At 46.7% G+C, this 16,845-nt stretch overlaps 1 protein-coding gene across 1 annotated transcript in view; it reads left to right on the forward strand.

The window, feature by feature from the left end:
* The window catches only part of med13a (mediator complex subunit 13a), a 94,792-nt gene that overhangs the window by 23,740 nt on the left and 54,207 nt on the right, over window positions 1-16,845 (forward strand). Inside the window, exon 3 of the mRNA XM_086179212.1 lies at window positions 1,892-2,060. Within this exon, the coding sequence (XP_086035338.1) occupies window positions 1,892-2,060 (169 nt within the window). The remainder of the gene's footprint in view (window positions 1-1,891; window positions 2,061-16,845) is intronic.

The following is a 16,845-nucleotide window of genomic DNA, read 5'->3' on the forward strand; positions in this document are numbered from 1 at the left end:
CCATATACAGTCAAACAGGAGCGTGGGAGAGCATGGGAATATTTTCTGCTTGTCGTTGGCCTGTTGTTGACTGGCTGTTTGTTAATGAGTAGTGAACCTACAGTTTCCACTGCAAACCTTTTGGTACCGTGGGTGCAGCAGTGTGTTCCTCTTGCAGCCTGCCTTCATTTCATTGATGGACCTGTGATGGAGTTTTTTCATAAATGGCCCTTTTTCCATGACTGACATGCGACAAATGAAAAGTAGATCCTTGATGATTAAAAACTATAACAAATGTATGCTGTGACTTTGTCTAAGTGGAAACAACCCATCCCTGTCTGTGATTGACGCGCCCTGCATGTACCGTGCGCACACTCCCCTCCCAGGGGGCGCTACCTCAGCCTCACGGACGGCGGTGGCAAGATGGCGCTCCACTTTTGTGTGTAATGCACTTCTTATCTTAGCTGATAGAGCTGCGAGTGTGGCAGCACTGCATCAGTGGGAGAGTTGAGGGTGGAGGTAGGAGTCCTGATTTCACACGAGTTGAAGTGTTAAGAGTGTGAGAGTGCAGAGTGTGCTTGGAATGAATCACTCAATAGTGTCGTCTTGAAGCCGACTTTCAGATAACATTATTTTACAAATCGACTGAGGGCCATGAATTTTGAACAGGACTAAAATTATGGTCAATTTTCATTCGCTAAAACTGTGAAAAAATTGTGACTTGAATGTGAGTAAAACTAAACTCTCTCTCACATGTACACATACATATACGTATGTATATGTACGTGTGTGTGTGTGTGTGTGTGTGTATATATATAATATATACTCATATCATTCGCGTTCGTGTTAAGACTAGGATTGAGACTACATTAAAAATAGCTGCAACTCTGCCGATGAGCTGCTCGTAGTCTGGAGCCACTTCCTGTTTACTGTTAATCACAGCATGAAGTGATGGTGATAAAATGCCATCAACTCAGTGGAAGTCATTAAGGCATTTGAGTCGTCCTGCATGGACACAACTTATTTGTAAGCATCAAAGAGTCTCAATGTTAAGAGCAAAGGAACATCTTTGTCCTCTAGTGCACTGAAACAACAACCTCAATGTGTGGAGATGAAAAAAGAACCTGAAACATCCACAGCGGTAGCGTTTCTTAGGTCTCTGTCACAGTGAGTGCACTCCTGTTTGCATTTTCATGCCTTGTTTGCTAACCCTTGATATGGTTGTCAAATGCTTCTTCAAATATGACGTGCTGCTTTGCATTGCAGGAAATATGCAACTACTGCATGTGTGTGTCCAGAAACCTCCTGAAAGTGACCTTGTGACAGTCCTTCAGCAACTGTTCTTACCTGTGTTTGATCAGTTGGTCTAGTAGCTCGAAGCTTCATTGACATTTGTTAGGGTTTGTCAGACTGGAGTCGTGAGATGCAGGACTGACTCCTGGTACGTTTAGGCAGTGAGGTTGCCCCTGGGCTGCTGAGCTCAACTACCTGGATACCTACATGGAGAAATTAAATTGCCTTCATGAAAATGGATAAATCTTTAACCCTTTCCCTGGTGACATCTGTTGTGAGTCGTATTTCAAACATCAAGGAAGTGACAGCAGGTAAAATGTGATTTGAAGTCCTGATACAGTCGCGTGTTATGATGCGGGGTTCGTGCTCCCATGTTGGATCTTTTTAAATACTGATAGTCCCGTCTTAGTGACGCTGTCACATGACAGGTGAAAACCAATTTTATGCTTTTCGTCAACCAGCCGTGTCAGCAATATTCACCTCCTTCGCTATAATTGTAAATTGACTTTTTGTGCTGTCAGGATAGACCTGGTGTGCTCGGGAGATTTCTCGCTGATTTATGAAACGGCCCAGAATCCCTCTGTTCACCTTTCTCTTCCCCCTCCTTTTTTTGTTGCAGCGGAGGATGATGGGCTCTGGGAGAACGGCCTTTCCTACGAGTGTCGCACGCTGCTCTTTAAAGCCATCCACAATTTGCTGGAGCGTTGCCTCATGAATCGCAGCTTTGTTCGCATCGGCAAGTGGTTTGTCAAACCGTATGAGAAGGATGAGAAGCCCATCAACAAGAGGTTTGTTTCAACACTTATTTCCAGTCCATGCTGTTTTTCATGCTGTGTGTGTGTGTGTGTACCTCAACTGTAAAATGATATTGTATCAACTTGCTCTCATAGTAGCTCTTCTCTCAACCCACTTGTGACTGGTTCAAGCCTCCATGCTTCTCCGAGGACGGTTGTACACTGAAGGATGGATGGGACCATCGTAGGTCTTCCCGTCCGTTGAGGGGTGCAGACCTACTATCGGTGCCTGTGCGGCGAGGGGTTTGTAGACTTGACCTTGAAGTCACCACCTGGGTTGGGAGGTGACATCTGAGCTGTCGTATCGAAGTGATGGAAACACACCCCCCATGGCAGTGTTTCCCATACATCCATGTGTTTGTGGCCAGCTCTTCAAAGGCCACTGTTCTCCAAGGTTAACAAAGGGATCATAAGTGGGTCTCGCTGTGTGTATTGATGTGTTCAAAAAGGCGGGATTGGCTCTCAGCCAGGCTCCCGAGGGTCATCTCAGGACACCTTTAGTGCCGCGGGCTGTGTTGTGGCTGTGGTATGAGTGTGAAACTGATGGGAAGGTGCCGGCCCTGCCTGTGTCCTCTCACTCCTCTCACTCCCAAGGGTGTTGGGGAACAAATGAGCCGCCCTCCACCTCCTCTTTGTTATCTGCTGAGCTGGATTTTTGGGTGTCATTGTCTGGGTTTGTTGATAAGAGAAGGAGGTTGGAGTTTTCTGCCATGCAACTCCACCATCCCCTCAAACCTCTTTCACCCTGTCATCCCTTCACCCACACAAATAGACCTGTTTTAATCACAGTCATAATGTCAGGTATGAGCGAATTAAAAACTGCTGTTATTCAATACTTTAGAAGTCAAGCACTTTACCAGTTACACAATCATTAATAGAGTTGGTGGAAAACATGCTGCGTCATGAAGATCAATACTAAATTTGCAAAAGAATTAAGTCAGGTGTCAAAATTAAGAACTGATGTAGGCTAACCTGGAAAATACCAGAAAAACCTCTGGGGAAAGAAAAGTTGGTGATGCTGGCATGATGAGATCAGCAAGCATTCAACACCACTGTGATGGATCTCGGACCACAAATATGGTTGTTTGTGCCTCTTCTGTGTTCAGCGTCATGACATCAGTGGTGGTGTTAGGCCACCTGCTGGCAACTGTCCTTTTTAAAACGTATCAATATTTTGAAATTCACGTGTGTGAAATTTCCTGGTATATTTTAGTCCGTAGAAGTGCTAAAGGGGACCGGATGTTCAACAATGCTTACTCTCTCCCAGGTTGTAGGACTCATGCAGTGTTGGAAATTAGCGAGGGCCACGTGACATTTGGCCCCCAATTTTGCCAAGAATGGCCCCCAAAGCCACATTCCCAGGGCCAAAATTGCCCCCAACTTTTTGCCAACAACTCATTATTCCTGCGGTGTTTTTAACAAGGGTGCGCGCCGACACCTCACACACACGACAGTGCTCCTCACTACATCTCCTACCTGAAGCTGCCGTGCTGCGGTAGATCATGGACCACTACTTGGTTAAGCCAGTAAACCACCCACCCACCAAAGTCAACCGGTCAGAGCTCCATCCCTCCCTCCACCCATCCATCCCTCCATCCATCCCTCCCTCCATCCATCCCTCCCTCCATCCACCCATCCATCCCTCCCTCCCTCCACCCATCCATCCCTCCCTCCCTCCCTCCACTTATCCCTCCACCCATCCCTCCATCCCTTCACCCATCCCACCATCCCTCCATCCCTTCACCCATCCCACCATCCCTCCATCCATCCATCCCTCCCTCCACCCATCCATCCCTCCCTCCACCCATCCATCCATCCCTCCATCCATCCCTCCCTCCCTCCACCCATCCATCCCTCCCTCCACCCATCCATCCATCCATCCTTCATCATCCATCCCTCCATCATCCCTCCCTCCATGTTCTCCCTCTCCTCCTGTTCAGGGTGGTGGGGGTGGAGCCTATCCCAGCAGCCTTCCCCCTGGACAGGTCACCAGTCCATGGCAGGGCCAACACATAGAGACAGACAACCATTGGCTCTCCCAGCCACGCCTACGGTCAATTTAGAGTCTGGATTAACCTGGTCCCTCTTGATGTCTTTGGACTGTGGAGGAAGCTGGAGTACCAGAGAGAACCCAGCAGGAACAGGGAGAACATGGAGACTCACCCAGAAAGACCCCGTGCTGCAGCCGGGGCTCCACCCACAACCTTCTTGATGGGGGCCACGGTGAGGACCACTGCTCCACCATGGCGCCCCCTATATACTTACCGTTAAGATAAACTGCTCAGTTGAGTTGAGTCGGAGCGCCCTCTACTGGATACACAAGGAAATCATTTCCAAGAAAAAAAACATATTCACGGCATTTATTACTGAAAATTATGTGTTAAAATCTGCATCAGTCGGCCAACTTCTGGCTGTGATGGTCCGATGACACCACTTTCACGCCGCGCAGAAACCGAACTCATTAACTACATTGGTCTGTGGGTAAAATGAGTCTGCAGTCGTCATGGTTGCTGCTCAGCTCCAGGCAGCAGTCCTGGGACAGCGTGGTAGACACGCTCATTATCACTTCTTTACCTGTGCAGTGTGCTGATGCTCGATGCCATGAACCCTCCTGGTTGTAATTATAATAATAACAACAGTCATAAATGTTGGTATTGTTTTTATGATAATAATTACAACAACCAAACCTTTTATTTTGTGATAGCCTGAAATAAATTAAACATTACCTCTTATCGGCTGAACCTCAGACTTTGGGCAGTGACTGTTGTTTTTCCTGGCCTGTTTCTTAGCTGCACTGCTCTCGCTCTCTCCCTCACTGTTTGTCTCTCCATCTCTATCTCTCCATCTCTATCTCTCCATCTCTCTCCCTCTCTACTTCACCTGCCGTAGCAACAGCGTAGCTCACCTGCAGTAAAAGCCGCCACCACTGAGCAGTACATAGTCATGTGGACTAAACGATTCTGTGCTTCAACAATTTATGGACTCATGGTACTGGAGGAATTGTTGCAGCTGATTTATTTAATATACATTTGTGGAACACCAACAACAAGCAATCAAAGAGAGAAATGATGTTTTTCTAAGCAGGTTTTGTGTGTGTGTGTGTGTGTGTGTGTGTGTGTGTGTGTGTGTGTGTGTGTGTGTGTTATTGGTTTTAGAGTTGTTTTAGTTTTGTGTCCAGATTTCCTAGTCAGATGACAACAGGAGCCGTACAGAAACATAATCTTCACGCTGTGTGTGTGTGTGTGTGTGTGTGTGTGACTCTGCTCTCCGCTCGTCTTTATCACGCCACCTTTAGGCCACCTCGTCATTGTACAGCTGTAACGCTGACCTCAGCCTACCTCTGCTGATTCTTGTGCTCAATTAAACCATCATTTGTCACGACCTGTTTTTAGTCCATCTTGTTACGACATCTAAATCCAGTGATTTGTGCCTTAAGGGCATAGCAATGCAAAGGAAATCTTGTTCACTGCACATTACACGCAAGTTCAGCCTTTGACACATTCGTTTGAATAAGAATATGTGCAGAAAAAGCCCTCTGATGTCACTCTGCAGACTAAAGAGCAGGCAAGAAATGCCGTAGAACTGGCTACCCTCTTACCAGCTACTGGCATGCCTCTCTTTAGCTCCTTTGCCACTCTAACCAGTACAGTGATCATAGAGGACCCCAGTCAAGAGACGAGCAACAATGGTGCTTTCCCCTGCTCTGGAACTCACAGGCTACCCTCTGTCAGTGTGTCTGCCTCTGTCGTTCGCTGGCTCCCCTTCCCTCCATCCCCCTCTACTGTCACAGGGCAGACTGGGCTGGTTATAAATAGTGGTGCAACCACCCTGAATTTCAGTCGTCGTCAGAGACGTTTTTCCTCTCCCTTCGGTGTGGTCCACTGTGCCCCAGCCATGCTGGGATTTTGTTAAGTAAAAGGAACGCCACAAAACTGATGGAAATTCACTGGGCCCTGTGTGTGTGTGTGTGTGTGTGTGTGTGTGCGTGCGTGCGTGCGTGCGTGCGTGCGCCGGCGCTAGGGGTGCAACCAAGTAGTCCACTCACGAAACGATATGAAACAGGGGTCACGATACAAAATAAAGATTAAAGAAAATCAGAAATGCAAAAATCAAATCTTCTTTATTTTCTTTCTTAATACAGACAGACAGACAGACAGACTAATTATTAATCCCTTTTGGATGTTCCGCCAGGGAAATTGCAATCTCCTAAACATTCACAGCACTGTTGCCATAAAGGTAAAAAGAATAGACATAAATAGAACTGTACAGAAAAGAAAGGAATACAAAGACTCTCTCTTCCTCTCTCTCTCTCTCTCTCTGTCTCTGTCTCTGTCTGTGTATACATACATGTGTGTGTGCCTGTGTGTACCTGAATGTGATTTTGTATATGTGCATAGTAACAGGAATAATAATAATTATAATATTAATTGTTATTATTATAACAATAATAATGATATAATGTATAATGATAGTATAGCAATAACAATGATAAAATAACAATAGCAGCAGTAGTAACAATAGTAATAATAATAATAATAATAATAATAATAATAATATACAGTCTCTTGTACTGCACATGAGTGTCTGGTTGTTATCAGGCAGGTTATTGGCGCTCAGCCCTCTCCTCCAGTCCTTCTGTTGCCCCCCCCCCAGCACACCACAGTGTAGGACAGGACGCTGAAGACCACAGACTGATAGAACATCCACAGGAGCCTCCTGCAGATGTTGAAGGCTCTCAGCCTCCTCAGGAAGTCCATCTTGCTCTGATATGCAGACCTACCAGTTTTTACTGCGTCACTACAAAATAAAATGCTCTTTGCTTTGAAAAAACTAAAAGTTTGTATTCTCTCTTATTTAGACTTCAATGCAAATCCAAACATAAAACTTCATTAAAAAGTGCTTTGTTGCTGTGAACAAAGAGGACGACTCCATTCCTGATGGAAGGAGAACAAACCTCCAGTGGTGCTCAGGGCTGCAGTTTCACCAGGATCTAGAGGGTCTGAGCTCAGGGAGCTGCAGCACTGAGCCTCCAGCAGCTTCATGTCCTTCTATCGTGCTAGCAGTGCTGGCCCAGGCTACGCTGTTGTGGACCCTCATCGTTTGACCGCCGCTTTGGTTTCATCCACCGCCGTCTCACCGCTGCCTCGTCTTTTACATGGAGGACAAAATAAGTCCACACAACCCATGTGTTTGATGGAGGAGCGTCCGCTGCTTGTTCCACCTCGTCTTCCGAGAAACAATTGTTTGGCTTCTTCTTCTTCTTCGTCTTCGTCTTCGTCTTCTCCTGCTCCTCCGCCTCCTCCTCCGTAGGTGAGAGGGTCCAACATCATCAGTGTCGTGGTGCGCGGCGCCGCTCTGCATTGTTTTTTTTTTAATTGATTTTTATTTCGTGTGTCTTTGAATTTTATTTTGCAAAATTTCGTGACGCAAAATTTTGTAACACCTCCTCGTGCGTATTCTAATGCTACTGCGTTACATACATTATGACATGGGTAAACCGACTTGGGTGGCTGTTGGTATACCTGGCTGTTAGCATGGGGGGCATGTGTTTGATACATCACGGGGATGATGTGTGCGGTTGCATCCATGACATGATTCCATAAAGAGAGGGATAGAACAGCTCTTTGAATTCCTGTCTTCTTGTCCTGTGAAAGTAATGTAATTGTGTTTGTCATCACATTCCTGGAGACTTTCCCTTCTGAGTAAATACAGAAACCTTCTGATGAAGGTGTTCGCTCACATGTCTGCCCCTCTGGTCAGATGTTGGAACTGTGGTTCCTCCAGTTGCATCATAAAATATTATCAGTTGATCTCAATTTCTTACCAAGACTCTTTTGTATAGTATAGTGTAGTGTGTGTGTGTGTGTGTGTGTGTGTGTGTGAAAATATTTAAATTCATCTAAGCATAGTTTTTGTTTCGTCTACTGCAAATCCAGCAGTAGCAGTAGTTCTTTTCTGGAGTTCAGGCAGCTCGAAGTAACTGTTTGGCAGACTGGCTCAGGAAACCGAGAGCAGGAGGAAGGGAGGGAGAGCTCCTCGTGGTTGTCATGGCAGCAGGAAAATGCACCCTGGGATCGTGTGTTTCCAAGGTGAAGCGGGATGCTTGTTCTCTATTGGTCAGCTGGAGGCAGAGTAACTCGATGACTTGCTTCTAATTGGCTGTGTAACGGAAAATCAGTGCAACATTACATGTAGTCTGCTTTGATGTTTCAATTTGGAGGGGACAAAGGAGATATGGTTCCTCTTCATCTGCTTGCTATGTGCTCTGTGTTTCAAGCAGCAGTTAGAAGATTTACATGTTCTCTGACTGCACTGCAATCACAAGTCGTAGATTTCTATTGGGCCATTTTTGAATATGTATTTTGTGTTTGGTGCATTTTGTTGTTGTTGACTGATTGAGAGCATCATCATCAAATCAGGCTGTTAGGAAATGAGGCCAGTGTGCAGAAGCTGATATCAGCAGAGGGAATGATAATAAGAGACATAGCTCTACAATGGCATGCCTGTATAAACCCTGCATGGCTGTAGGAGCAGCACATTCTTCTATTGTTTTTGCCCAACGTTGGGAGGTGACTGTGTGAGTCCTGGGGCATGGTGGCAGGCGGAAGCAGAGAGCAGCACTCTGTTAAGTAGGACAGCGCAGGATAAAGGGCTACTGCCTCCAGTCTGGGGCTAAAGCGCTAAATTTATCCCCACCCTGCTCCAAGCACAACAAAAACACACAGGGAGATGGGCACACAAACATGCACACGCCAACAACCGGCATGGAAGCCAGTCCACAGGAGGACCGTCACAAACATGCACACGAGGTTGCGTGCTGTGCATTCAGATTAGCACATCTCCCTTCCTGAATACCCACCTCAGAGTCCGACCCCCTGCTCCATGGTCTTCCCTCGACTTCATCAGTCTCTCTAGCAACAGGAACTCTTGGGAGAGCGGGCGACCACGTGACCTGCTGCACTGGATATATCATGTTGCTGGAGTGATCTTGTCTCCAAGATAAATATGGCTTTTAAAGGGAAATCTGTGTGTTTCCTCATAGATGAGTCATTTCCTTAATTGCTGCACAATTATACATTATTAATAGCCCTTTCCCTGTTGCACCAGTTTCATTTTAAAACCCCTCGCATGGCTGGTCTTACAGTATGTCGCCATGTGCTCTTGTTCACATTTCCCCCTCAGCCACATCAGTCAAAACTGTCTACCTCAAGACTAATCTTACATTTTCTTGACTGCATTTAACAATGTATATATCCATGAAGTGGCCGCCCGAGGGAAATAAGTAAACCATTCCTTAAAACTGAATTGATGTTTCTCAGTTGACAGGGATCGATTACTTCACATCAACATTTGTGAACAACTGTGGTGTTTCGTTTCACAATTTATGAGGCTCAAGAAGTGTAGAAGATAATTTGATTGGCGTGTCATGACACTGCGCAGACTGAATAAAGCCAGTCAAGATACAGACCTGTGGCAACCTTGCTGTAGCGTCTGCTCCTGAATCCTGCTTTATGTCCTCCAGTGCCAGCTAGAGGCCCTGAGAGAACAAGAATGTGTCCCTCATTACTGACGTTAACAGCTGCTGGTCTTTTTATGCCTTGTAGCACTCAGGGAACCCATATTGTTGTCAGCAGTGGTATTGTATGTGGAAACGGGCCACTGCAGGGACAAATGTGACTATTTACACAGGGAATCCCGCTCACTAACATTTCTGCTGTCCTCTCTCAGTTGGTTCCCTTGTTCCCCCTTCCACTGCTTCAGCCTGTGCCCTGCGTCCCACCCATCTTACCATGTGACCAGAGGCACCGGCAGAGTACCGGGCAAAGGTCGGAAGAAGTCGTCATAGTTAATCTGTCTGGCGTCACTCTTCGATCTCTCCTCCCCCCTCCTCTCAGTCCTTCTCTCTCTATGGTTCCATCTGTAATGCAGAGGTTCAGACAGATGGCAGCATTTAAATCTAATCCCTGTATGGTGTCAGGCCTGTCACCTCATCGCTGTCGACTACAAGGCGGCCTCAGCAACCTGGACAAATTCCAGGACACCCCAAAATGAGGTGACTCCGTACACACGTGCACTAGCCTGATGTGTACCTCCTCTTATGTTCAGTACGCAGGGTTGACAATGAAACGGAGGAGACGCTGAGCCACACGTCAGGGTTGTAAACCTGTAATCCTTTACACGCTCTCCTCCAGGCCAGGATTAGCTTGCAAGTGATCTTGTCTTGATGGTCCATCCTGCTACGTAGACAACAATGTGGAACCAGGCCTTAGGGCCATAAAAGGATCTTGAGCTCATCAGAAAGGGTTGTTTTTTGGAAACGTTGCTCTGATATATCACACAGAGGCTTGCAGTTGTGTGGTTGGTGCCTGTACTGCAGTGGTCCTCAAGCTCGTCAGGAGACACTTTTTCAAAAGAAATATTTCTGCAAGAGCCACAGTTTAAAAAACGGCCCATTTCCTTGAGAGGAGGACAGCACTCTGTTGTTAAGGAATTAAAAGCATCAAGTATGGTGGAGAAGCTGTTATTATTATTATTATATGTTGTTATCACTGCAACCACAAATGTCATGACTGGCAGCGCTTCAACGGTTTCATGAACCCTTATCTTGACAGTAGTGTCCAATCAGAAGCAGCAACACATCACCGAGAGACAAGATGGTTATCTGCTGGCGGAGGGGGTGTGGCGCTGCTGGTGGGGCGTACCTGACGTACGTCGTGGCGTTTCTGGTGGAAACCAAATCATCGATGAGAACACCTGCATGAGCTCCGGTGACTGCAGCACGACGGCAGTCATGCAGCGGACACTGTTAAAAACCGAACGTTTAAATTTCTGTTTTTTTAAGTGGGACTTTTATTCACAACCAGCTGTAAAATAGCAAGCCGCTGGTTGAGTATTGCAGCTATGGTGGTTCGTTCATTCAACTTTTGCCACAATGGCAGGAGAACATTGAAAATGGAGTAAATACAAAGCAACATTAAAGAAAAAGCCCAAGCACAGAGTTAAAACGGTTACATCCACATTATAAATTGTAAATTGACTCATTTTTTATAAATGCCTTTCCACCTTAGCGGTAGTAGAATGAGTCACGTCGTAGAGATTTTTCGTCCTTCGTTATTGACCTTTGTGATTGAAGGATGAGGCATTTTTCAGTCCTCAACGGTAGCGAAGCCAGTTTCCCTGTGTCAACCAACGACGAGAAGGTCGTTGGTCGGGTTGGTGGGGGAGATGCCTCTGCTGTGAAGTGCCATCGCTTGGTTTTAGTTTTCATGTCAACCATCAGGGTTTCTGTAAAGACCAGTCTTGCTGACAGCACCCTGAGCTTCAACAGGTCCTCCTAACCGTCTGGCAATTCTGGGATATACATTTGGCATGAAGGTGATGGAGGATCTGTGCACGTGTCGGTGATGAAACAGTAGTTCTCTATATTGTGATACAGCGATGAGAACATTGATGAATGTTCAACAGGTGAAGGTACCATGAACCCTGAGTGTTCTCCCTCCATGGCTGCTGATGGCAGCACGCCGTGCATGTCGCTCTGTCACAGCACTGACGGGACTGAAACATTGTAGGGTGAAAAGAAATGAATTGCTGTTTTTTCTTTTTCTTTTTTTTAGATCACCACCGGGGCAGGTTTTTATTTCTTCAGGACTGACAGATGAAATGTAATGAAATTCCAGTGTCCGTTCTTCCTCGTCAGATTTATTCATTCGTGTGGTTTTGTTGCGGAGGTGGGGGCTTTGACGGTGCCACAGCCCAAAAGTTGAACCGGTGTCAGTTTTCAGAGGAACCTGATGTGGCATGGAGGCGGGGCAACCCAGAGAGCAGAGAGGAAGATGTCCCAGTGAGGAAGCACGGCTGGCTGTAGCATTCTGCTGTACCCCCGGCGACACAAGCATGATCACCACCACGGTGCCCTTCCGGAGCGGAACACCCTCGCCCTGTGGGAGGACTGAGATTTGAATCAGCGTACAATCCCATGTTCTTGTATGCTCACCTAAACGGGCCGCTGCAGCACCAGAGTCTGTCTGTAAGAGGCAGACAACAACACAAGTGTGAGGAGAAAGGTGCATTTGATTTCACCAGGCTCCAGGTGTGGTGACGCTGCATGTCCTCATCAAGTATTCACACTTCATTTGAGGAGCCTGCTGGTCAGCCATGACAGTCCCTCTCCACTCCTCTCTGTTCATCATCACCAGAACGTCAAGCCCAGCGGTTCAGGAATGTGATCGTTGGCGAGTATGTTACCAACTCAGAGTAGATGAACACTGAGAGAACAACTGCAGTGATGGAGTGATGAATACCTCCCTCACAAGGTGGAACAGATGTCACATCACAATCCCACACATTTGCAAATAGATGATGTGAACATAGTAGTGAGCATAATTACTGAAAATATTTATTTCAGAGGAGCAAAGGAATGTGCTCAGATGGAGATGTTAGCTTGCTAGCTGGCAGCAGGTGCACTAGAGGAGCCCCTGAGTGCATGCATGTCTGTGTTGGTGTGTAATGTAGCCTAAACGGGGGAGGGAGCAGCAGTCTGGCTGGCTGTCAGGGCGATGTCAGTATTATCTTCCTTTGGCTCTGGCTCTATCCGTGTGTGGCTATGATGTTCTCACAGAGGATCAGATTTCTCCTCTTTTATGGACTTCTCGCTCTTTCTGTTTCTCTCTCCGCTCCAAGTTTAATCTGACATGTGTAAAGAGGCTCAACCCCTCTCCGTTTGTGGAAAAGGGAAATCAATTCAAAGTAGTAAAGCTGTGTGTGTGTGTGTGTGTGTGTGTGTGTGTGTGTGTGAGAGAGAGAGAGAGAGAGGGGGGGGTGTGCTGGCTTTCAGAGTTTTAGCTTGTTTTCTGCAGCAGCTAGTCTCCTGTGTAAATGGTGGGCTGAAGCAGGTGCATCTCTCGGGGCCTGCTGGATCTGTGTGTTGGTGCTGGTGTTTCCCAGTGGCCAGGCAGTAGGGAAGGCAGAGGGGCCTCTCATTTAATGCTGGTCACCATCTTCGTTCCTTTTTATTCATGATTATGCAAACTCTCAAGTAGCTCTGTCCTGGCCATCTCCTTCTTTCCATAAAATGTCTCACTAATGGTCTCGTGGCAAGTCTCTGGTCTGCCACTTGTCCTTGTCGAAACTGTCCATGTTGCTGGATCGGAAGCTTTCATTCCAGAACCATTGTTTATTAATGTGATGTCAGACACCGCACTAATACCGGCCATCCGGTCACTACATGGGCGCATGACCAGTCAAAACACGTTGATGTGGTCCACATCATGACAGCGGATCACTGCTGTAATGGCAGATAGCCGTTTGTGACTGACCGGAGGTGACAGCTGTGTCCACTCCTGCAGCATGGCCGCGACGGAGGGCTGGCTCTCTCCCACAGTAGGCACACTTGTTGCGTTTGAGGAAGTGTACTTGAGTGAAGAGGAAACTGGCTTCTTAGAGCGTGGATAACCAAGCCCAGCAAACATCTGAGGAATGTCACAGCTCTGCTGCCTCCTTCCTTTCTCCCCTAATCGTAGCTGCCACTCCAGGTTCCATGGCATCCATTGGCTGTGGATTCACCTCACATCACCTTTCATATTTGGAACTCTGTGTGTGTGTGTGTGTGTGTGTGTGTGAGACTTCAGCTCAGGCGTGAATAAAAAGTCTCCACAATCTTTCAGACTTCCTCAATAATGAAAATATGCTTGAATTTCTGATACATTTCTTGGAAAATGCTTGATCTCCAGCTTTATCTGGTGTTTGATCGACAACGTCACTCATGTAAACTGCGTAAAAACTTGAAATGCAAGGATCTGATTGACCCACCTCTTTGCCTCCTGACGTGGTGATAGACTCTTTCACAGCAGGCGTTTCGATTTGTCCAGTCAGGACGAGTCTTGTCCTCCAAGACCGTATCAGTGAGTGACTCCTCCACAGCGTCTGACTCACCCAAACTGTTTGCAGTTACTCAGTGGGTTTACATGCACAGTTGCATTTAATTACATTCCTCCAGTCCCAGTATCCATACAGAGGTAAGAGTCGATTTAGTCACTGACGTATGTTCACCTCGAGGAGGATAAGATGGTCGTATGTCTTCTGACAGCTGGTTGCCATTGCACACCAGACCAGCAGCGTCCCGTCCAACAGTCAAAGTCCTTGCCAAGACTGTTCCAAGCGGACATCTTCTTAAGCCGAGACAGCATCAAGTCCCTCTCCTCATGTAGGCCTGCATCTTCATAGTCTGCATCATTAATAAGTCTGTCAGTCAACCAACATGTTTACATGCGTTTGAAAAACCTGCAGTTTTAATCTGACTAACACAACAATTGTGAATTCCATTTGTCTTCAGGGTCCTTCTATGAGCTCAGTTTATGATTGAAATAGACGTTAACATGAACTGCTGCTCATGAAATAAATGAACTGACAACACAGGCTTTGCTGTGGTGTGAAGAAATCCTGCTGGAATGCAGCCATGTAGGACCTCCTTGGTTGGAATATCGATAAGGAGTTTGAAAGGATCATAGCGTTTCTCCCCTCCTCCTTACAGTTTGATTCGCTCTTGTTTTTTTCTTCTGAAAGCAGCTTCCTAAGCAAAGGTTAACAACGCCAAAATCCTGTTGCAGCTGTGAACACCGCGCACACCGGAGCTGTTCTGAGCCACGCTGCCCTGACAGCTTGAGTGATGGGACCGTTACTGAGGAAGACCGCTGACCAAAGCTGTCTATGCTCTTTTTTTGTACTTCCTTTTTTAAAGAACTGATTTCCTTTATGTAAACTATTACCAGATCAAATCTGGGATTGAGAACCTTGTAGCTTCGGTAGTTTTGGTATTTTGACCATCCTAAAAAAAATTCTGGAAGGCTTGAACATGGAGTGGTAAACGAAATTCCTTCAAAGCAGTCCGATGAACCGTGATGGAGCAAACACAAAAACAAATGTATCATAAGATGGATCAGTGCAGATATGGTGAAATGGCTGATGGCGTGTTTGTTTGCCTGGCAGCAGCCTGTCCATGTGACAGTGATAGAGCCTGTCAGTCCCGCTCTGATCTCTCCCTGCACCACGCCAGTCACCGCTGGCCTTTGGCACCTCATTTCCATGACATGCCAGCTGAAGGCAAACGTGCCCACCTGCCCTTCCTTGGTATGTGGCCCCGCTCCAAATCCTCACTGGATTGTCTTATTGTCTCCTTACCGAGGCAAAGGGCCACTGGCCATTTGCATCTGAGAGTTAAAAGAGGGAGTGTCTTCCGTGGGTGATTAGAGTGGCGAGCGAGTGAGTGAGTGTACGCCGTGTGAAGAGGAGGGAACAGCCTGGTTCATTGGCGAGTTAATGGATGAACATGAAGGAAGATGATCAGAAGGTCTTGTGGTGTTTAGTCAGAGGCTCCAGTGACTGATGTCCCTCCTCATCCTCTCATCATCACAGACAGAAGATCAGAGCCTGACAGGTATGGAATGGTCTGGAAGCCTGCTCACCCCAGCAGCCTCACGCTCCCCTCTCCCAGTAGAACCCATCTTCTCCAGCAGAGGAGCCTGTCAGTGGTGTGTTGTTTCCTGACGTGTGTGTGTTTGTGTGTGATTTTGCTCATGAATGGTTTGCTGCTGAGAGGTGGTGATTTATTCTCTCTCTCTCTCTCTCTCTCTCTCAAACACACACACACACACACACACACACTCCTATGGTGCTCAACACTGGCCTTGAGCTTTGGCTTTTTAAAAAAATTTGAAGTGCAAGCAGTATCTCGCTGCAGGGGAGATGATAAAATCCACGAGTATCCAGGCGTGGAAGACTTAGTGTAACACACACAACGCGTCATGAATTTAGGCCCTCAAGGACTCCTCAGGGGCTTCGTGGGACCCTGATCCCAGAAGGAACAGGTTTTTGAGTTCAATGCTGGTTTGGATGTGATATCGTTTTAAGTAGAGACAGAAGATGGATGTTCAGGATTTCACTGAGATCAGCTGGCCTCCCTCAAGAAATTCTCATGACCAGTTTGAACTGTTGCATTAGAAGGTTAAAAAAAAAAAACTCCCTCAATTTTGTAAAAAAAAAAAAAGGGTTTACACTTCATTCAGTTTTTTTTTAATTTTTCTTTTTTGAAAAAGAGTCCATGTACGGCGAGGGTGGAAGACAAAGTGAATCCTGAACTCTCGTGACCAGGGTGGGGTGGTGTTTCAAGACCAGAGTTGGAACTGCTCTATCGTCTCTGTGAAAGGTGTGTGTGTGTGTGTGTGTGTGTGTGTGTGTGTGTGTGTGTGTGTGAGTGAATATATTCCTAATCAGTTTCATGAACTGAAGTAATTAGCTAGTAGATGAATCTGATACGAAGCATCTCTTCTCTTTGATGAATTTATTGGGATTAACGTCAATGCTACATTGCGAATGTGAGGAGACGTCGCCGCCGCCACTGCTCTCGTCGCCATCGGTAACAACCGTTACAGGCAACAGTTGAGTTTGGCCCCTGTTGTGTGGCTTGGCTGACGGTTGTATCGGCCGCTGTCATCTTCACAGATACTCCCAAAGTTGCTTTGCCTGCAGAAGCATGTCCACTGCTGCCTGTACTTGAAAACACCTTCAACTTGTCCAACTGAAGTCGTCAAGACCACCGTGAGTTCACCGATGGACGGCTCTCCTCCTCCTTCGCAGTCACCTCAACTGCCCTCTGACAGCATCACGGAGCTCATTGTCTGTGCGCCAAACACATCAAATTTGCATTTCTTTGTACGTGACATTTCTGCACAGCTTGGAAGTGTTTGGTACTTGGCGGTTGCAGTGTCAACTGAATGCTGTGTGT

This window comes from Aulostomus chinensis, chromosome 15 (assembly GCF_037954235.1).
Source record: "Aulostomus chinensis isolate RoL2024-O1b breed Wild chromosome 15, RoL_Achi_v1.0, whole genome shotgun sequence".
Lineage (NCBI taxonomy): Eukaryota > Metazoa > Chordata > Actinopteri > Syngnathiformes > Aulostomidae > Aulostomus > Aulostomus chinensis.